Source organism: Triticum dicoccoides, chromosome 4A (assembly GCF_002162155.2).
Source record: "Triticum dicoccoides isolate Atlit2015 ecotype Zavitan chromosome 4A, WEW_v2.0, whole genome shotgun sequence".
In the NCBI taxonomy this organism is placed as follows: Eukaryota; Viridiplantae; Streptophyta; class Magnoliopsida; order Poales; family Poaceae; genus Triticum; species Triticum dicoccoides.
Window position 1 is genome coordinate 744,665,700 of NC_041386.1, and position 23,381 is coordinate 744,689,080.

Below are 23,381 nucleotides of genomic sequence, written 5' to 3' on the forward strand. Positions count from 1 at the left end.
GGGGGGTCGTCGGTGGCGGTGGAGCGGGGGAGGGTGCGGGGGGTCGGCGGCGGCGGTGGAGCGGGCGAGGGTGCGGGGGGTCGACGGCGGCAGTGAAGCGGGGGAGGGTGCAGGGGGTCGGCGGCGGCGAGGGGGATCTGGCAAGGGGGGATAGCGATCGAGATGGAGGGGGATCTGGCGCGGGGGGTGCGCCATAAGTAACTTTTTTATTATTATTTTTAGTTCCATCTAATACTTTTTTACAAAATGACGATCAAATTTGAAAACATTTATGAATGTGAAAGAATATGATCAAATTTGTTATTTGAAAATATTTATGAATATGAAAAAATATCATCAAATTTGTTATTTGAAAAAAATCATCAAATTTGTTATTTAAAAATATCATCAATATTTTTTTTGGATTTTTAGTTGCATTCATTTGTGAATTGGTAAACCATTTACGAATATGAAAGAATATCATCAAAATTTGAAAAAAATATTCATGAATTCAAAAAGTGCCCATGAAATTTAAAAATATTCATGAGTTCAAAAAATATTAACAAATTCATTACCTTTTGTGAGTTAGAAATTCAGTACCATAATAAACATAAATAAATATTCATGAGGACACTAGAACAGAAGAAATATCATTTCAATATGTCGAAATACAATCGAGAAATGAAGGCTACAATATAAATACAATCGATCTTAGCTAGCTATCTGTTCACAATCTTCTTGCCCTTATTTTTCGCAAATGGAGTTCTTCTCTTGAACGGACGTCCTTTAGGTAGGGTGGTCCTGCTTCTTGTGGTGTATGCTGGTACTTCCACGTCGTCGTCATGTTCCATCTTCGGGTCGCCGTACTTGCCGAAGTCTTGCTCATTGGTGACACCATCCATTCCGATGATCTTCCTTTTGCCTCTCCTCACGACAACACGACTGGGCTTTGACGGGTCGGTAATGAAGAAGCATTGGTCCACTTGGTAAGCCAGTACCCATGGCTCATTTTTCGCGGTGACGTTTGCGCCCGCGGTCTTGGATTTGGCTTCGGGTATAACCATGGTGGTGAAATACCGGTCTTCTTTTCGGACGCTCTTGGCCCATCAGACACAGAACATCGGGACCTTCTCTCTAGCGTAGCTCAGCTCTCAGATCTCCTTGATCCTTCCATAGTATCTGTCCTTGTCGTTACCGGTGTAGGATTCCATCGTTACCCCGGAGTTCTGATAACCATCGCTCTTCATGTACTAGCCCTCGGTGTAGAATGTGTAGCCGTTGATATCGTACGCCTCATACGTCATCAGATTGTGCTCAGCACCCTGTGACAAGGCGAATATGAGTTGTTCTTCCGTGGAAGAATCCTCATGTAAAGGGTACGACAGAAGCTTCTGCTTGAACCAACGTGTGAAACATGAGTTGTGCTATTTGATTATATCTCTGTCCGTCCTCTGTAGGCCTCGGTCATTGTACGTCTTCTCAATAAAGGTTTTGTGCTCTACCACCCAAGGATAGACCACGTCTATGTGTTGTAGCGCGACTAGGTTTGCTCTTTCAAAGTCGGCGAGTCGACCCTCGAAGTCGACATGCATTTCGCTGCGACCCTCATGGTGACCCCATCCAGCGAACCTGCCGAGGTGCCTGTTGACGGGAAGACCAATGGGGTTCTCGATGCCTACATAATTCGTGCAGTAGGATATGGACTCTTCGGTCAGAAAGCCCCTGGCTATGCTTCCCTCTGGACGTGACATGTTGCGAACGTATCCTTTGATGACACCATTCATCCTTTCGAATGGCATCATGCTGTGCAGGAATGTCGACCCTAGTTGGATGATATCCTCCACGATATGGACCAGCAGATGCACCATAACGTCGAAGAATGCGGGCGGGAAGTACATCTCAAGCTCGCATAGTATCACCACGATCTCTTTCTGTAGCCCTCTGAGTTGCCTCACACCAACCGACTTCTGAGAGATGACGTCGAAAAAGTTGCATAGGCCAAATAGTGTTTCACAGATGTACGCGTCCATGATCCCACGGATTGCAACTGGAAGTATCTGCGTCATCGGCACGTGACAGTCGTGAGACTTCATCCCGCTGAACTTCTGCTTCGCTGAATCTAGGTATCTGCTTATCTTCCCTGCGTAACTGTAAGGAAGTTTTACTCCTACGAGGCAGGTGAAAAACTGATCGATCTCCTCCTGACTTAGCGTGAAGCACGTGGGAGGGAAGTCGTTTCCGGTCTTCTTGGCCTTTTTGCCTTTGCGACGACTTTCCGTGCCCTGCTTCGCCTCATCATCATCATCATTAGCGTGAAGCTCTTCCCTGATGCCCATTGATTTCAAGTCTGCCCTTGCATTCAGCCCATCTTTGGTCCTCTCTGGCATGTTGAGCAGGGTACCAAACAGACTCTTGCACACGTTCTTCGAGCATGACATCAAGGCTATGAGGCACACGGTAGATCTTCCAGTACGGTAAGTCCCAGAAAACAGACCTTGTTTTCCATACCATCAGCAGCGGCTCTGGCGCCTTTCGCTTCTTTCTCGGCTTTGGCGCCTTTTGCTTCTTTCCCGGCAGTGGGCAATCTTTCCAATTTTTCAATAGCTCGTCTATTTCCGTGCCGCTCCTCATACGCGGGCGTCTTCGGGGTTCGGTTTCACCATCGAACAGATCCTTGTGTTTCCTCCATGAGTCATCGTCACGAACCCACCTTCGATGTCCTATGAACACAGTTTTCGAAGACCCGGATCTCTATCTTGCTGGCGATACGTTGTGTCATCCATGCACCTGACGCATCCAGAAAATCCGTGGACCACCTGCTCCGTGACAAATCCGTGGACGAGATAGTCCTGCACCGTCGTGAGCAGTGCGGCTCTCATAGGGAAATATTCTTTCTCTGCGGCGTCCCATGTATTCGCTGGCGTTTTCCATAGTGTGTCTAGCTCCTCTTTCAGCAGCCCCAAATACAGATTGATGTCGTTCCCTGGTTGTTTCGGCCTTTCAATTAGCATACTCATGTGAATGTACTTCCTCTTCAGGCACAACCAGGGGGAAGGTTGTACACCCACACAAACACAGGCCAGGTGCTGTGAGTGCTTCCCTGGCTGCCAAACGGATTGACTCCATCGGTGCTCGCGCCCAGCAGATGTTCCTGGGATCGTTCCCAAATTCTGGGTGTTTGAAGTTTTTTTTGAAAGCTAGGGTGTTTGAAGTTCAACGCTTGCCACTGGCTCACATCCTTAGGGTGACTCGGCATCTTGTCTTTTTTATTTATCTCTGGATCATTTGCGTCATGTTCTCGCTTCTTCTCCTCCCTATCTGCGTGCCAACGCGGGAGCTTTTCTACCTTAGGGTCCGCGAAATACCGCTGCAGACGAGGAGTGATCGGAAAGTACCACACCACTTTTCGAGGAGCTTTCTTCCTCTTCTTGTATCGAGTGACACCGCACACCGGACATATGGTAGACTCCGCGTGCTCGTCCCGATAAATGATGCAATTGTTCATGCACACATGGTATTTCACGTGCGGTAAATCCTGAGGACACACGATTTTCTTCGCCTCCTCGAAACTGGTCGGGCACTTGTTCCCCTTGGGAAGACGTTCGTGCTAGAATGACATGTTCCCGTTGAAGCATGCGTCGGTCAGTTTGTGTTTTACCTTCATCTCCAGAGCCATGAGCGTTACTTTCAGGCGGGTATCCTCGGGCCTGCATCCTTCATACAATGGAGTAACCACGTCTATCTCCGGTTGATCCAGCTTGGCTTTCTCTCAGGCGGCAACTCTGAAGGAAATATGCCCTAGAGGCAATAATAAAGTTATTATTTATTTCCTTATAATCATGATAAATGTTTATTATTCATGCTAGAATTGTATTTTCCGGAAACATAATACATGTGTGAATACATAGACAAACAGAGTGTCACTAGTATGCCTCTACTTGACTAGCTCGTTAATCAAAGATGGTTATGTTTCCTAACCATGAACAATGAGTTGTTATTTGATTAAACGAGGTCACATCATTAGTAGAATGATCTGATTGACATGACCCATTCCATTAGCTTAGCACCTGATCGTTTAGTATGTTGCTATTGCTTTCTTCATGACTTATACATGTTCCTACGACTATGAGATTATGCAACTCCCGTTTACCGGAGGAACACTTTGGGTACTACCAAACGTCACAACGTAAATGGGTGATTATAAAGGAGTACTACAGGTGTCTCCAATGGTCGATGTTGGGTTGGCGTATTTCGAGATTAGGATTTGTCACTCCGATTGTCGGAGAGGTATCTCTGGGCCCTCTCGGTAATACACATCACATAAGCCTTGCAAGCATTACAACTAATATGTTAGTTGTGAGATGATGTATTACGGAACGAGTAAAGAGACTTGCCGTTAACGAGATTGAACTAGGTATTGGATACCGACGGTCGAATCTCGGGCAAGTAACATACCGATGACAAAGGGAACAACGTATGTTGTTATGCGGTCTGACCGATAAAGATCTTCGTAGAATATGTAGGAGCCAATATGGGCATCCAGGTCCCGCTATTGGTTATTGACCAGAGACATGTCTCGGTCATGTCTACATTGTTCTCGAACCCGTAGGGTCCGCACGCTTAAGGTTACGATGACAGTTATATTATGAGTTTATGCATTTTGATGTACCGAAGGTTGTTCGGAGTCCCGGATGTGATCACGGACATGACGAGGAGTCTCGAAATGGTCGAGACGTAAAGATTGATATATTGGAAGCCTATGTTTGGACATCGGAAGTGTTCCGGGTGAAATCGGGATTTTACCGGGTTACCGGGAGGTTACCGGAACCCCCCGGGAGCCATATGGGCCATCATGGGCCTTAGTGGAAAGGAGAAAGGGGCAGCCCAAGGTGGCTGCGCCTCTTTCCCCTCCCCTAGTCCTATGAGGACTAGGAGAAGGTGGCCGGCCCCCCTCTCTCCCTTCCCCTCCGAGGAATCCTAGTTGGACTAGGATTGGGGGGAGGAATCCTACTCCCAGAGGGAGTAGGACTCTCCTGCGCCTCCCTCTTTGGCCGGCCAGCCTTCCCTCCTCTCCTCCTTTATATACGGAGGCAGGGGCACCTCTAAACACACAAGTTGACACAAGTTGATCCACGTGATTGATTCCTTAGCCGTGTGCGGTGCCCCCTGCCACCATATTCCTCGATAATACTGTAGCGGAGTTTAGGCGAAGCCCTGCTGCTGTAGTTCATCAAGATCGTCACCACGCCGTCGTGCTGACGAAACTCTTCCCCGACACTTTGCTGGATCGGAGTCCGGGGATCGTCATCGAGCTGAACGTGTGCTCGAACTCGGAGGTGCCGTAGTTTCGGTGCTTGATCGGTTGGATCGTGAAGACGTACGACTACTTCCTCTACGTCGTGTCATTGCTTCCGCAGTCGGTCTGCGTTGGGTACGTAGACAACACTCTCCTCTCGTTGCTATGCATCACATGATCCTGTGTGTGCGTAGGAAAATTTTTGAAATTACTACGAAACCCAACAGTGGCATCCGAGCCTAGGTTAATGATGTTGATGTTATATGCACGAGTAGAACACAAGTGAGTTGTGGACGATACAAGTCATACTGCCTACCAGCATGTCATATTTTGGTTCAGCGGTATTGTTGGACGAGACGACCCGGACCAACCTTACGCGTACGCTTACGCGAGACCGGTTCCCTCGACGTGCTTTGCACAGAGATGGCTTGCGGGCGACTGCCTCTCCAACTTTAGTTGAACCAAGTATGGCTACGCCCGGTCCTTGCGAAGGTTAAAACGGAGTCTATTTGACAAACTATCGTTGTGGTTTTGATGCGTAGGTGAGATTGGTTCTTACTTAAGCCCGTAGCAGCCACGTAAAACATGCAACAACAAAGTAGAGGACGTCTAACTTGTTTTTGCAGGGCATGTTGTGATGTGATATGGTCAAGGCATGATGCTGAATTTTATTGTATGAGATGATCATGTTTTGTAACCAAGTTATCGGCAACTGGCAGGAGCCATATGGTTGTCGCTTTATTGTATGCAATGCAATCGCGATGTAATGCTTTACTTTATTACTAAACGGTTGGTGATAGTCGTGGAAGCATAAGATTGGCGAGACGACAACGATGCTACGATGGAGATCAAGGTGTCGCGCCGGTGACGATGGTGATCATGACGGTGCTTCGAAGATGGAGATCACAAGCACAAGATGATGATGGCCATATCATATCACTTATATTGATTGCATGTGATGTTTATCTTTTTATGCATCTTATCTTGCTTTGATTGACGGTAGCATTATAAGATGATCTCTCACTAAATTATCAAGAAGTGTTCTCCCTGAGTATGCACCGTTGCAAAAGTTCTTCGTGCTGAGACACCACGTGATGATCGGGTGTGATAGGCTCTACGTTCAAATACAACGGGTGCAAAACAGTTGCGCACGCAGAATACTCAGGTTAAACTTGACGAGCCTAGCATATGCAGATATGGCCTCGGAACACGGAGACCGAAAGGTCGAGCGTGAATCATATAGTAGATATGATCAACATAATGATGTTCACCGATGAAACTACTCCATCTCACGTGATGATCGGATATGGTTTAGTTGATTTGGATCACGTGATCACTTAGAGGATTAGAGGGATGTCTATCTAAGTGGGAGTTCTTTAATAATATGATTAATTGAACTTAAAATTTATCATAAACTTAGTCCCTGATAATATCTTGCTTGTTTATGTTGATAGATGGCTCGTGCTGTTGTTCCGTTAAATTTTAATGCGTTCCTTGAGAAAGCAAAGTTGAAAGATGATGGTAGCAATTACACGGACTGGGTCCGTAACTTGAGGATTATCCTCATTGCTGCACAGAAGAATTACGTCCTGGAAGCACCGCTGGGTGCCAGGCCTGCTGCTGGAGCAACGCCAGATGTTATGAACGTCTGGCAGAGCAAAGCTGATGACTACTCGATAGTTCAGTGTGCCATGCTTTACGGCTTAGAATCGGGACTTCAACGACGTTTTGAACGTCATGGAGCATATGAGATGTTCCAGGAGTTGAAGTTAATATTTCAAGCAAATGCCCGGATTGAGAGATATGAAGTCTCCAATAAGTTCTATAGCTGCAAGATGGAAGAGAACAGTTCTGTCAGTGAGCATATACTCAAAATGTCTGGGTATAATAATCACTTGATTCAATTGGGAGTTAATCTTCCAGATGATTGCGTCATTGACAGAATTCTCCAATCACTGCCACCAAGCTACAAGAGCTTCGTGATGAACTATAATATGCAAGGGATGAACAAGACTATTCCCGAGCTCTTCGCAATGCTAAAAGCTGCGGAGGTAGAAATCAAGAAGGAGCATCAAGTGTTGATGGTTAACAAGACCACTAGTTTCAAGAAAAAAGGGCAAAGGGAAGAAAAAGGGGAACTTCAAAAAGAACGGCAAGCAAGTTGCTGCTCAAGAGAAGAAACCCAAGTCTAGACCTAAGCCTGAAACTGAGTGCTTCTACTGCAAGCAGACTGGTCACTGGAAGCGGAACTGCCCCAAGTATTTGGCGGATAAGAAGGATGGCAAGGTGAACAAAGGTATATGTGATATACATGTTATTGATGTGTACCTTACCAATGCTCGCAGTAGCACCTGGGTATTTGATACTGGTTCTGTTGCTAATATTTGCAACTCGAAACAGGGACTACAGAATAAGCGGGCACTGGCAAAGGACGAGGTGACGATGCGCGTGGGAAACGGTTCCAAAGTCGATGTGATCGCGGTCGACACGCTACCTCTACATCTACCTTCGGGATTAATATTAGACCTAAATAATTGTTATTTGGTGCCAGCGTTGAGCATGAACATTATATCTGGATCTTGTTTAATGCGAGACGGTTATTCATTTAAATCAGAGAATAATGGTTGTTCTATTTATATGAGTAATATCTTTTATGGTCATGCACCCTTGAAGAGTGGTCTATTCTTACTAAATCTCGATAGTAGTAATACACATATTCATAATGTTGAAACCAAAAGATACAGAGTTGATAATGAAAGTGCAACTTATTTGTGGCACTGTCGTTTAGGTCATATCAGTGTAAAACGCATGAAGAAACTCCATACTAATGGACTTTTGGAACCACTTGATTATGAATCACTTGGTACTTGCGAACCGTGCCTCATGGGCAAGATGACTAAAACACCGTTCTCCGGTACTATGGAGAGAGCAACAGATTTGTTGGAAATCATACATACCGATGTATGTGGTCCGATGAATATTGAGGCTCGTGGCGGATATCGTTATTTTCTCACCTTCACAGATGATTTGAGCAGATATGGATATATCTACTTAATGAAGCATAAGTCTGAAACATTTGAAAAGTTCAAAGAATTTCAGAGTGAAGTTGAAAATCATCGTAACAAGAAAATAAAGTTTCTACGATCTGATCATGGAGGAGAATATTTGAGTTACGAGTTTGGTGTACATTTGAAAAACTGTGGAATAGTTTCGCAACTCACGCCCCCCGGAACACCACAGCGTAATGGTGTGTCCGAACGTCGTAATCGTACTTTACTAGATATGGTGCGATCTATGATGTCTCTTACAGATTTACCGCTATCATTTTGGGGATATGCTTTAGAGACGGCCGCATTCACGTTAAAAAGGGCACCATCAAAATCCGTTGAGACGACGCCTTATGAACTATGGTTTGGCAAAAAACCAAAGTTGTCGTTTCTTAAAGTTTGGGGCTGCGATGCTTATGTGAAAAAGGTTCAACCTGATAAGCTCGAACCCAAATCGGAGAAATGTGTATTCATAGGATACCCAAAGGAAACTGTTGGGTACACCTTCTATCACAGATCCGAAGGCAAAACATTTGTTGCGAATGGATCATTTCTAGAGAAGGAGTTTCTCTCGAAAGAAGTGAGTGGGAGGAAAGTAGAACTTGACGAGGTAACTGTACCTGCTCCCTTACTGGAAAGTAGTTCATCACAGAAAACTGTTTCAGTGACACCTACACCAGTTAGTGAGGAAGCCAATGATAATGATCATGAAACTTCAGATCAAGATACTACTGAACTTCGTAGATCAACCAGAGTAAGATCCGCACTAGAGTGGTACGGTAATCCTGTTCTGGAGGTCATGCTACTAGATCATGATGAACCTACGAACTATGAAGAAGCGATGGTGAGCCCAGATTCCGCAAAGTGGCTAGAAGCCATGAAATCTGAGATGGGATCCATGTATGAGAACAAAGTATGGACTTTGGTTGACTTGCCCGATGATCGGCAAGCGATTGAGAATAAATGGATCTTTAAGAAGAAGACTGACGCTGATGGTAATGTTACTGTCTACAAAGCTCGACTTGTCGCAAAAGGTTTTCGGCAAGTTCAAGGAATTGACTACGATGAGACCTTCTCACCCGTAGCGATGCTTAAGTCCGTCCGAATCATGTTAGCAATTGCCGCATTTTATGATTATGAAATTTGGCAAATGGATGTCAAAACTGCATTCCTGAATGGATTCCTGGAAGAAGAGTTGTATATGATACAACCAGAAGGTTTTGTCGATCCAAAGGGAGCTAACAAAGTGTGCAAACTCCAGCGATCCATTTATGGACTGGTGCAAGCCTCTCGGAGTTGGAATAAACGTTTTGATAGTGTGATCAAAGCATTTGGTTTTATACAGACTTTTGGAGAAGCCTGTATTTACAAGAAAGTGAGTGGGAGCTCTGTAGCATTTCTGATATTATATGTGGATGACATATTACTGATTGGAAATGATATAGAATTTCTGGATAGCATAAAGGGATACTTGAATAAAAGTTTTTCAATGAAAGACCTCGGTGAAGCTGCTTACATATTAGGCATTAAGATCTATAGAGACAGATCAAGACGCTTAATTGGACTTTCACAAAGCACATACCTTGACAAAATTTTGAAGAAATTCAAAATGGATCAAGCAAAGAAAGGGTTCTTGCCTGTGTTACAAGGTATGAAATTGAGTAAGACTCAATGCCCGACCACTGCAGAAGATAGAGAGAATATGAAAGATGTTCCCTATGCATCAGCCATAGGCTCTATCATGTATGCAATGCTGTGTACCAGACCTGATGTGTGCCTTGCTATAAGTTTAGCAGGGAGGTACCAAAGTAATCCAGGAATGGATCACTGGACAGCGGTCAAGAACATCCTAAAATACCTGAAAAGGACTAAGGATATGTTTCTCGTATATGGAAGTGACAAAGAGCTCATCGTAAAAGGTTACGTTGATGCAAGCTTTGACACTGATCCGGACGATTCTAAATCGCAAACCGGATACGTGTTTACATTAAACGGTGGAGCTGTCAGTTGGTGCAGTTCTAAACAAAGCGTCGTAGCGGGATCTACATGTGAAGCGGAATACATAGCTGCTTCGGAAGCAGCAAATGAAGGAGTCTGGATGAAGGAGTTCATATCCGATCTAGGTGTCATACCTAGTGCATCGGGTCCAATGAAAATCTTTTGTGAGAATACTGGTGCAATTGCCTTGGCAAAGGAATCCAGATTTCACAAAAGGACCAAACACATCAAGAGACGCTTCAACTCCATCCGGGATCTAGTCCAGGTGGGAGACATAGAGATTTGCAAGATACATACGGATCTGAATATTGCAGACCCGTTGACTAAGCCTCTTCCACGAGCAAAACATGATCAGCACCAAAGCTCCATGGGTGTTAGATTCATTACAGTGTAATCTAGATTATTGACTCTAGTGCAAGTGGGAGACTGAAGGAAATATGCCCTAGAGGCAATAATAAAGTTATTATTTATTTCCTTATAATCATGATAAATGTTTATTATTCATGCTAGAATTGTATTTTCCGGAAACATAATACATGTGTGAATACATAGACAAACAGAGTGTCACTAGTATGCCTCTATTTGACTAGCTCGTTAATCAAAGATGGTTATGTTTCCTAACCATGAACAATGAGTTGTTATTTGATTAACGAGGTCACATCATTAGTAGAATGATCTGATTGACATGACCCATTCCATTAGCTTAGCACCTGATCGTTTAGTATGTTGCTATTGCTTTCTTCATGACTTATACATGTTCCTACGACTATGAGATTATGCAACTCCCGTTTACCGGAGGAACACTTTGGGTACTACCAAACGTCACAACGTAAATGGGTGATTATAAAGGAGTACTACAGGTGTCTCCAATGGTCGATGTTGGGTTGGCGTATTTCGAGATTAGGATTTGTCACTCCGATTGTCGGAGAGGTATCTCTGGGCCCTCTCGGTAATACACATCACATAAGCCTTGCAAGCATTACAACTAATATGTTAGTTGTGAGATGATGTATTACGGAAGGAGTAAAGAGACTTGCCGTTAACGAGATTGAACTAGGTATTGGATACCGACGATCGAATCTCGGGCAAGTAACATACCGATGACAAAGGGAACAACGTATGTTGTTATGCGGTCTGACCGATAAAGATCTTCGTAGAATATGTAGGAGCCAATATGGGCATCCAGGTCCCGCTATTGGTTATTGACCAGAGACATGTCTCGATCATGTCTACATTGTTCTCGAACCCGTAGGGTCCGCACGCTTAAGGTTACGATGACAGTTATATTATGAGTTTATGCATTTTGATGTACCGAAGGTTGTTCGGAGTCCCGGATGTGATCACGGACATGACGAGGAGTCTCGAAATGGTCGAGACGTAAAGATTGATATATTGGAAGCCTATGTTTGGACATCGGAAGTGTTCCGGGTGAAATCGGGATTTTACCGGGTTACCGGGAGGTTACCGGAACCCCCCGGGAGCCATATGGGCCATCATGGGCCTTAGTGGAAAGGAGAAAGGGGCAGCCCAAGGTGGCTGCGCCTCTTTCCCCTCCCCTAGTCCTATTAGGACTAGGAGAAGGTGGCCGGCCCCCCTCTCTCCCTTCCCCTCCGAGGAATCCTAGTTGGACTAGGATTGGGGGGAGGAATCCTACTCCCAGAGGGAGTAGGACTCTCCTGCGCCTCCCTCTTTGGCCGGCCAGCCTCCCCTCCTCTCCTCCTTTATATACGGAGGCAGGGGCACCTCTAAACACATAAGTTGACACAAGTTGATCCACGTGATCGATTCCTTAGCCGTGTGCGGTGCCCCCTGCCACCATATTCCTCGATAATACTGTAGCGGAGTTTAGGCGAAGCCCTGCTGCTGTAGTTCATCAAGATCGTCACCACGCCGTCGTGCTGACGAAACTCTTCCCCGACACTTTGCTGGATCGGAGTCCGGGGATCGTCATCGAGCTGAACGTGTGCTCGAACTCGGAGGTGCCGTAGTTTCGGTGCTTGATCGGTTGGATCGTGAAGACGTACGACTACTTCCTCTACGTCGTGTCATTGCTTCCGCAGTCGGTCTGCGTTGGGTACGTAGACAACACTCTCCTCTCGTTGCTATGCATCACATGATCCTGTGTGCGCGTAGGAAAATTTTTGAAATTACTACGAAACCCAACAAACTCTTGCGTTATCCGTCTGCTTGAGAAGCAGCTCTTGAATATGAGGGTCCTGCACCTAGCCCGTCGATGGTCCATCGTCGTCTGCTCCGGCATCTTCATCTTCATGATCATGCCCTTCGTATGCTCCGACATCTTCCTCATCATCATGTCCGGCATGTTCTACATGATGACTGTGTAGTGCATCTACTTCGTGATCATGTCCTGGAGATTCTTCATCTTCTCGACCGCCCTCTCCGCGGTTGTCTTGCTGCCCTTCCTCATTTCTTGCCCGGCCCCCATGGACGACTTCATAATCATCTTCATCACCTTGCCACCGATAGCCATCCATGAAACCACGCAAGAGCAGGTGGTCCCGCACCTGTACGGAATCCGGGTCCATAAGGCTCCTTAGATTGGATCTTCGACACAGACATCTTATCTCCGTCTCGTTCTTTTGAAGCATCTCGGCCTTCGCAAAGCTCAAAAACCTATTCACGATGCCTGCGGAGTAGAGCAAAACGATATTTTAGAACCAAGAAAAAATTTGGCATGACTTTGCCTAAAAATAGGACCAAAAAGAATGCATAGTGCCAAATTCTCGCCGAAACGGAAATGAATCAACATTCTGGAAAAATATTGGCAACTATCGCATTTCAAATATCGGTACCTACAAACACAAACATATATGCAACACCACAAACATACATAGATCTAGCTAGGCCATAAAAAGTGCATGTGCACGTTGTTGGAGGGAGAAAAAAGTAGATCTACAACATAACAAAAGCTTTCCCCTTACTTACCTATCAAAAAAAGGTAATTTAACCACTTAATTTGGATGAATCTTTGGTGCAAATGAGGTGAGGAGGAGGAGGCAGCCGAGACAAGCTTGGAGGAGGAGGTGGAGAGAATGAAGTGGGAAAGTGAGTATGGTAGGTGGTTGTCCAAAATATCTAGCTGGTCCCAGGTTACTAATGGCGCACCACCTACAAATGCGCCATTAGTAACCCTAGTTACTAATGGCGCACCAGCTGGTGGTGCGCCATTAGTAGTTTTGCAAAAAATAGATAGTAGTGGCGCACGGGGTGAGTGGTGCGCCATTACTAGTTAAAACTAGTAATGGCGCATTGTGCCCTGGTGCGCCATTAGTATTTTTGGGAAAATAGTAATAATAAAGTTTGTTAGTAGTGGCGCACCGTGGGTGTGGTGCGCCATTAGTGTCCATCACACTAATGGCGCACCAACACATGGTGCGCCACTGCTATATAGTAGTGGTGCACCACATGTCTGGTGCGCCTTTAATGTCCATATTATCTATAGCCCTTTTCCTAGTAGTGCACCGAACGGTGTGGATAATAATAATAGTGCACATGCATTGGGCTAAGCTGGAATCTGCAAGCATTCAATTTAAGGGAGAAGACAAGGTAATGTGAGCTCGTGGTTAAATCAGTAATAATGCATATGAGAGCCACTCAACATTTTCATCATGGTCTTCTCCTCTCGACCCCCAAAGAAAAGAAAAGAAATAAAACTATTCACACGGGAAAGCTCCCAACAAGCAAAAAGAAGAACGATTTTTGAGTTTTCTTTTAATTACTACTACAGGCATGGAAAGTAAACTAGATAAAAGCTACAACAATTTTTTTTTGTTTTTCTTAGGGTTATTCAAACACACAAGAAGAAAGCGGGAAAAAGAAAATAAACTAGCATGGATAGTACAATGAAAAATTATGAGCACCGACAACTGGAATGAGTGTGTGAACATGAATGGAATGTCGGTTAGAAATACGTACTCCCCCAAGCTTAGGATTTTGGCCTAAGTTGGTCTAATCCCACGGAGCAAAACTGCCTTCTCCGGTGTGCGGAGGAGTGTCATCTGGGTCCCACTGGTTGGCGATCTCCTCCGGATCCCACTGATAAACAGACTGTCGATACGGGTCAAGTGGTGGTTCCGGCTCCGGCTCTGGAGCTTTTTCCAGCCTCCAGTACGCGTAGATGGCCTCGGGCAAGATGAGGTACGTGCCTGAAAGTATGTTAAGCAAAGAGGGTGCAGGCAAGATAATAGTCTCACAGTGAGTTTTATTAAATACTCCCTCTATTCCTTTATATAAGGTGTATTTGTTTTTCGATAAAATTCTAGAATGTAAGGTGCATTTCTTCTAATTCCTCATAATTCCCTTGTTAGCCCTTCAGAAAAAGGAAAGTATCTTTCTCCTGATTGTACGTATCTCTCCTTGTAGCAAAGGAAGGAAACTATCTCTATGTCGATTGCATGTATCTTTTACTTTCCTGGACTAATTGATTTACTTTCCACTAACGAATACATTTTCCAAGGGTAATTTCGTCCTAACACGTCTATAATTATGTGCCTTGGTCACCGTGCCAAAAATAATACACTTTAGATAAAGGAACGGAGGGAGTATTAACTTATACTTAAGCATCATCTTCTTATTTTTAACAATAAATTCATGTGCTACCATACTCTTATAATCTAGAAAAATAGGGGGCAGCAACTTTTCCTCTTCCTCATAATGCCTAATAGGTATCTTAAAGTGTTTAGCAAGGCGTGAAGCAAAGATGCCTCCAAAGATGGGGCCCTTTGTACGGTTCAAACTTAATAGTTTAGCAATAACAACGCCTAAACTAAAAGTTGTATCACGAAACAAAGCATGGCGCAAAATAACAATATCAGGGGCACTAAGATTTCCACTGTTCTCGCGACCAATTAAACATCTACTGGCAAATATTGCAAACTAACGTAGAACAGGAAAGTGTATGCTAGTAATTCTTGCATCGGAAACCTTCCTCATCTCCCCTACAGCGATCATATCAATAAATCCATCCACATCACTACGATGTGGTTCCTCTATGCTGCCCACAAAGGGTATCTTGCAAAACCCACAAAAATCATATAGTGACATCTCCTTAACCTCATCATATAAATGAAACTCCACTGAAGGTGGTGATTTCCTAGCATGAAAGTAAAAATTTTGCACAGAAATATTAGTGAGTAGGAGATACTAATCGAGCTGGTCGTGGAGAAAGTAGGTGAGGACTGCATTCTTAGCCAAATAATAAAAATCATCATGAATCCCGGCTGCTCTCAAGAACTCATAACAAGGCCATCCACACGGTCGAACCTCCGCGGTGTGAGGGAGATTATATTTGGGCTTTTTACCTTCTTCACTTTACTTATCCATCGAGCTTCGGCTCGAAGAGCCCTTCAAAAATCTCTTCATCATTTTCTGAAAATTTCTGAAAGTTTTAGTAACTCAAAATAAAAGTGAACCAAACTCAACAAAATTGATAGCAACTACCCTCACAAGTGCCTAGAGATTATATCATGCATTAGAACCACTTGGGACCATATAAATTTGACATGCAAGCTCAAGAACAGGGTCACCTTAGTAGCAAAATTTTGCAATGAAAAAAGCATTAAGACAAAAACTAATTGGACCATTTGAGGTGTCACATACCGAAGAACATTCCCCCAAAATAGTTTCGTGAATGGAGCTTTGAGCAAGGAGATCGAAAATGGCAGCAAGATGAGCTAGAACTCGTGCTTGAGCTGGTTGGTGATTTTTTAGGAGGAAGGAGGAGTGTGTGGGTGCAGGAATAAGTGGAGGGGGGCCACCAGGGGCCCACGAGGCAGGGGGCACGCCCCAGGGGGGTGGGCGCACCCTGGACCCTCGTGTCCAGGTGGTTGCCCCCTCTGGTGTGTTCTCAGTGCCAATAATTCTTAAATATTCTAGAAAAAATCATATTTCATTTTCGGGTCACTTGGAAGAGTTTTCTTTTCGGGGTATTTTTTATTGCAAGGATAATTCAGAAAACAGGAAAAAAATATTATTTTTGCTTTATATAATCGAAATAACAGAAAGTAAAAGGAGGGTAGAGAGAGTTGTGCTTTCTAACTTCATCCATCTCATGCTCATCAAAAGGAATCCACTAACAAGGTTGATCAAGTCTTGTTAACAAACTCATTTTGAATCACATGAAACCGGAGAATTTTTGAATAGCACTAGGTTACCTCAACGGGGATATGTACATCTCCGATAATAAGAATATCATATTTCTTCTTAACAGTAGGGAGAGGAAATTCATAACCTCCAATAGTAATAGTTGGAATTTTTCCAATAGAATTGATACTGTGAACTTGAGGTTGTTTCCTCAGAAAGTGTACCGTATGCACATTACCATTAACTTGAAAAGTGACATTGCCTTTGTTGCAATCAATAACAGCCCCTGCGGTATTCAAAAAGGGTCTTCCAAGGATAATCGACATACTATCATCCTCGAGAATATCAAGAATAACAAAGTCCCTTAAGATAGTAACGTTTGCAACCACAACAGGAACATCCTCACAAATACCGACAACTATAGCGGTTGATTTATCGGCCATTTGCAAAGATATTTCAGTAGGTTTCAACTTATTCAATTCAAGTCTACGATATAAATAGAGAGGCATAACACTAACACTGGCTCCAAGATCACATAAAGCAGTTTTAACATAATTTCTTTTAATGGAGCATGGTATAGTTGGTACTCCTGGATCTCCAAGTTTCTTAGGTATTCCACCCTTAAATGTATAATTAGCAACCATGGTGGAAATTTCAGCTTCCGGTATCTTTCTTTTATTTGTAACAATATCTTTCATGTACTTAGCATAAGGATTCATTTTAAGCATATCAGTAAAACGCATACACAAAAACATAGGTCTAACCATTTCAGCAAAGCGCTCAAAATCCTCATCATCCTTTTTTTGGATGGTTTAGGAGGAAAAAGCATGGGTTTCTGAACCCATGGTTCTCTTTCCTTACCGTGCTTCCTAGCAATGAAGTGTCTCTTATCATAACGTTGATTCTTTGATTGTGGGTTATCAAGATTAACAACAGGTTCAACCTCTACATCATTGTTATTGCTAGGTTGAGCATCAACATGAACATCATCATTAACATCATCGTTGGGTTCATGTTCATTACCAGATTGTGTTTCAGCATCAGAAATAGAAATATCATTGGGATTCTCAGGTGTGTCAACAACAGGTTCACTAGAAGCATGCAGAGTCCTATCATTTTTCTTCTTCTTCTTTTTAGAAGGACTAGGTGCATCAACCTTATTTCTCTGAGAATCTTGCTCAATTCTCTTAGGGTGACCCTCAGGATACAAAGGTTCCTGAGTCATTCTACCACCTCTAGTCCCAACTCTGACAGCATTATCATTTTTCTTATTATTTAATTCATTGAGGAAATCATTTTGAGCTTTAAGCACTTGTTCTACTTGAGTGGTAACCATGGAAGCATGTTTACTAATAAGTTTAAGTTCACCTTTAACTCTAGGCATATAATCACTCAAGTGTTCAATCATATATGCATTACGTTTCTATTGTCTACCAACATAAGCATTGAAGTTTTCTTGTTTAACAATAAAATTATCAAACTCATCCAAGCATTGGCTAGCAGACTTATAATGAGGAATATCACCTTCATCAAATCTATAGAGAGAATTTACCTTTACTACCTGTGTTGGGTTATCAAGACCATTTATTTCTTCAATAGGCGGTAAATTCTTAACATCTTCAGCTTAATACCCTTTTCTTTCATAGATTTCTTTGCCTCTTGCATATCTTAAGGACTGAGAAATAGAATACCCCGTTTCTTCGGAGTTGGCTTAGGAGTTGGTTCAGGAAGAGTCCAATTGTTTTCATTAGATATTGTTCAATAACAATTCAGCTTGATCAACAGTTCTTTCCCTGAAAACACAACCAGCACAACTATACAGGTGGTCTCTGGAAGCATCGTTAGTCCATTATAAAAGATATCATGTATTTCATTTTTCTTGAGAGGATGATCAGGCAAATCATTAACTAATCGGAGAAGCCAGCCCCAAGCTTGTGGGAGACTCTCTTCTTCAATTTGCACAAAATTATATATTTCCCTTAAAGTAGCTTGTTTCTTATGAGCGGGGAAATATTTAGGAGAGAAGTAATAAATCATATCCTAGGGGCTATGCACACAACCAGGATCAAGAGAATTAAACCATATTTTAGCATCACCCTTTAATGAGAATGGAAATAACTTGAGGATATAGTAGTAACGAGTTTTCTCATCATTAGTGAATAGGCTGGCTATATCATTCAATTTACTAAGATGTGCCACATTAGTTTCAGATTCATGGCCATAAAAAGGATCAGATTCAACCAAAATAATTATCTCAGGATCGACAGAGAAATTATAATCCTTATTAGTAATAAAGATAGGTGAAGTAGCAAAAGCAGGGTCATATTTCATTCTAGCATTCAGAGACTTTTCTTTCAGCTTAGCTAATAGTTTCTTAATATCAGATCTATCATTGCATGCAAGAAAATCTCTAGCAGTTTATTCATCCATAACATAACCCTCAGGCACAACAGGCAATTCATATCTAGGGGGAGAATCTTCATCATCACTTTCATCAGTATTATCAGTTTCAATAATTTCATTCTCTCTAGCCCTAGCAAGTTGTTCATCAAGAAATTCACCTAATGGCACAGTATTATCAAGCATAGAAGTAGTTTCATCATAAGTATCATGCATAGCAGAAGTGGCATTATCAATGACATGCGACATATCAGAATTAATAGCAGAAGCAGGTTTAGGTGTCGCAAGTTTACTCAAAACAGATGGTGAATCAAGTGCAGAGCTAGATGGCAGTACCTTACGTCCCCTCATAGTTGAGGGAAAAATCTTAGTTCTTTCGTCTTTCAAGTTCCTCATAGTGACCAGCACATATAAATCCCAAGTGACTGAAAGAATAGATCTATGCTCCCCGGCAACGGCACCAGAAAATAGTCTTGATAACCCACAAATATAGGGGATCGCAACAGTTTTCGAGGGTAGAGTATTCAACCCAAATTTACTGATTCGACACAAGGGGAGCCAAAGAATATTCTCAAGTATTAGGAGTTGAGTTGTCAATTCAACCACACCTGTATAACTTAATATCTGCAGCAAAGTATTTAGTAGCAAAGTAGTATGGAAGTAACAGTAACAGTGGCAAAAGTAATTGTAGCAGTTTTGTAGTAATTGTAACAGTGGCAATGGTAAAGTAACTAAGCAAAGATCAATATGTGAAAAGCTCGTAGGCATCGGATCAGTCATGGATAATTATGTCAGATGCAATTCCTCATGCAATAGTTATAACATAGGGTGACACAGAATTAGCTCCAATTCGTCAATGTAATGTAGGCATGTATTTCGAATATAGTCATACGTGCTTATGGAAAAGAACTTGCATGACATCTTTTGTCCTACCCTCCTGTGGCAGCGGAGTCCTATTGGAAACTAAGGGATATTAAGGCCTTCTTTTAATAGAGTATTGGACCAAAGCATTAACACTTAGTGAATACATGAACTCCTCAAACTACAGTCATCCCCGGGAGTGGTCCCAATTATTATCACTTCGGGGCTACCGGATCATAACACATAGTAGGTGACTATTGACTTGCAAGATAGGATCAAGAACTCACATATATTCATGAAAACTTAATAGGTTCAGATCTGAAATCATGCCACTCGGGCCCTAGTGACAAGCATTAAGCATAGCAAAGTCATAGCAACATCAATCTCAGAACATAATGGATACTAGGGATCAAACCCTAAGAAAACTAAATCGATTACATGGTAAATCTCATCCAACCCATCATCGTCCAGCAAGCCTACGATGGAATTACTCACGCACGACGGTGAGCATCATGAAATTGGTGATGGAGGATGGTTGATGATGACGACGGTGATGGATTCCCCTCTTCGGAGCCCCGAACGGACTCCGGATCAGCCCTCCTGAGAGAGATTGGGGCTTGGCGGCGGCTCCGTTTCGTAAAACATGATGAATCCTTCTCTCTGATTTTTTTCTCGCCGAACGTGAATATATAGAGTTGGAGTTGAGGTCGGTGGAGCATCAGGGGTCCCACAAGACAGGGGGCGCGCCCCCCCACCCTCGTGGACAGGGTGTGGGCCCCCTGGTCTTGATTCTTTCGCCAGTATTTTTTATTAATTCCAAAAATATTCTCCATGAAGTTTCAGGTCATTTCGAGAACTTTTATTTCTGCAAAAAAAATAACACCATGGCAATTCTGCTGAAAACATCGTCAGTCCGGATTAGTTCCATTCAAATCATGCAAGTTAGAGTCCAAAACAAGGGCAAAAGTGTTTGGAAAAGTAGAAACGATGGAGACATATCATTAGCTTCTTCTCTTTGTGGTGACCAGTTCACGGTTGAGGCCCCTGGTTGCTCATGTACTACTAGGGGTGGTGTTGATGGGCTCAACGCCTATGTATCCTGCTTGGGTGTGTGCGTGTGTTCCGATGGCATGCGTTGTACCGGGTTGTTGATGATCTTTGCTTTATATATAAAGCAGGGCGAAAGCCTTTTTCGATAATGGCAAGCTTCCTTAGCCCTGTCAGCTGATGAAGGCTTGCTACAGCTGTTGAGTCCTCACTGATTTCAATCCCTGACAAGATACGAAGTTATTTCATCAGCTCCTTGTTCTTCTCATGTGGCAACTTCAAAGCCTTCTTTGTGTTTTTCTTCCCTCCAAGCATGCTACGAGTTGTTTGAGCTGTCCAAAAGCTTTGGGCAGCATCCCGACATTTGTCTCCATTATGTCAAGAGTTTCTAGATACTGGAGCTTCTCGATCTTTGATGGGATCTCAGAAACCTCTATGCGTCTGAGGCTCAAATACTTCAGCACAAGCATTTTACATATATCATTCATATGCTTATCTGTCAAACCCTTCCAGCCCTCAAGATCAAGCACTTCTATTATTCCATTATTGAACAAATGGAATGGGAGTCGTCGGTTTTGGCTTCCAAATGCTGTCAGTGACCGCACTTGAGACAAGTGCATGCCTTTAGCAGTCAGCGGCCTCCGTCGAAGGTGTCAGCGGTGGAGGCATGCGTGGTCGCTCCCGGATAGGAAGAGGGTTTAGCAGGCAGATGGAGGAACACTATCAGCGGCGCCAGCATCTGTGTTTGATTGGTTTGTGAGGTAGAGGCTGGGGAACCGAGGATGGTGGTGGACACAAGTAAAGTTGACAAGCTGCTGGGCTTTTGCTTTTGCTGCTGTGTTTGTTGCATGCATGACTTACATCATGTCCATGACCGTGCATGCATGGAATTTGCTCCTTTGAGAAGGGAAGCATCATTCCTGGAGCATGTCACCCCAAAGGCACTAAGGAAAAAGAATCGGTGGCATTCTACTGAATTATTCGAGGAAATGTGTGGAAGGGAGAGACTTGGCCAAAGGAACAAGGCGCAACATTTTTCATTAGCATCATTCCATCATTTATCAGACGCAACATTTTCTCTGGATTATGCAAGACACCAAAGGATCGCAGACATAATAAATCCATCATTACATCAAAGCGCTCAAAGCAATGGCAAGCTCAAAAAGAGAAAAAAGAGATGGAATCACGAGGGAGGGATCTTTCGAAAGAAAAAAGGAAAAAAAGGAAGGACGATTATTTTCTTTTGGAAAAGAACCAAGTAGCTTTGCTCGTTTTCCAAGGAAAGCATCCACCAGTAGCCACTCTATTCTTGGATAAAAGATTCCTGCTCTTTTTATTCTTGGAAAGGAGAGAATCCCGTTCCTGGCTTCGCTTGTACATTGCCAAATCATGAAGAGAAAGAACCATTTTCTTATTGGTTGCATCAAGTTAGCCAGTTGAAACTCTGTCTCCTTCTATTCTGGGTTTGCTGCGCGCGTGCACACACACACATAGAGTAGCCCGGGAAGGAGCCGGAGCTAGGCCTGTTCCTTCAGCTCCAGTGCATACAGCCTAGCTGAGCCATGGAGGGGGAGGGAGATCCCATGACCGTAGCCACAGGGACCTTGGAACCCGTCGTAGGGAAGCTGGGTGCTCTGCTGGGCAGTGGGTACAAGCTTCAGCACCGGACTCGCAAGGACGTCAAGTTCATAAAATCCAAGCTCAAGTCTGTGCACTCCATCCTTTGGGAGGTATGGGAGACGGAGGATCTCGATGCGGAATCCAAGGGCCTGAAGAAGGAAGCGCTGGATCTCGCTGATGATATGCATGATGCCATCGACGACTTCATCCTCACTATCGAGGGCAGCCGCGGAAGCAAGAGCTTGATGATGCAGAGCAAGATGAAAGCAAGCCCCTTCCAAGATTTCAGGGCAAGAGTGGATGAAGTGTCAGGCCGGTGCCGTAGAAAGTGGACGTGGGAGCAGAACAAGTCAGCTCAACCCATTTCCAGCTTATTTCCAAGGAAGAAAACCACCAAACCCAGAAATCCACCTCCTCCTCAAGCTCCATTTGTCCACAAGGATGCATCGGAGATCGTTGGAATGGACACATGGACGAATGACCTCATCACATACCTAGTAGGACAAGGAGATGAAGAGACCACAACAGTGCATCCGCAGCTAAAAATGGCATCCATTGTTGGAATGGCTGGTGAGGCGAAAACAACACTTGCTAACCTTGTTTATGAGGAGATTGGAAATAAGTTCCAGTCCTGGGTTTTTGTGTCCGTCACTCCAACTCCCCACATGAAGGAGGTTCTCACAAGTATTGTCCGGCAAGTAGGAGCTGAACCAACTGCTGGTACCCAAGCAAGAACAGAGGAACGTATCATCCACAGCATATCCAGTTTCCTAGAGAACAAAAGGTGCGTAAGTTTATAAAAAATATCCCTGGTTTAATTAATGTTCTCTGAAATATGCACTACAGTGAGGGGTCAGGATTTCAAATTTATATTGTCTACTAACTCAATTTGGTCAAGCTGTCTACTAACTATCTTTATTATACGTGCAACCAACTTTCCTAGGTACCTAGTAATAATTGATGACATATGGCACCGCGGAGAATGGGACATCATCAGGAGGTCTTTTCCAGGGAATAATCTTGGCAGTAGA

General features: G+C 43.6%; 1 protein-coding gene and 1 pseudogene across 1 annotated transcript; one reads left to right on the forward strand and one right to left on the reverse strand.

The window, feature by feature from the left end:
• Nucleotides 1-21,350, reverse strand: part of LOC119284413 — a 34,342-nt pseudogene extending 12,992 nt beyond the window's left edge.
• Nucleotides 21,351-22,292: 942 nt separating this feature from the next.
• LOC119284415 (disease resistance protein PIK5-NP-like) lies at nt 22,293-23,150 on the forward strand. Its single transcript, XM_037563544.1, has one exon. The coding sequence runs from the start codon at nt 22,293-22,295 to the stop codon at nt 23,148-23,150; it is 858 nt and encodes a 285-aa protein (XP_037419441.1).
• The last annotated feature ends 231 nt before the right edge of the window (nt 23,151-23,381 follow it).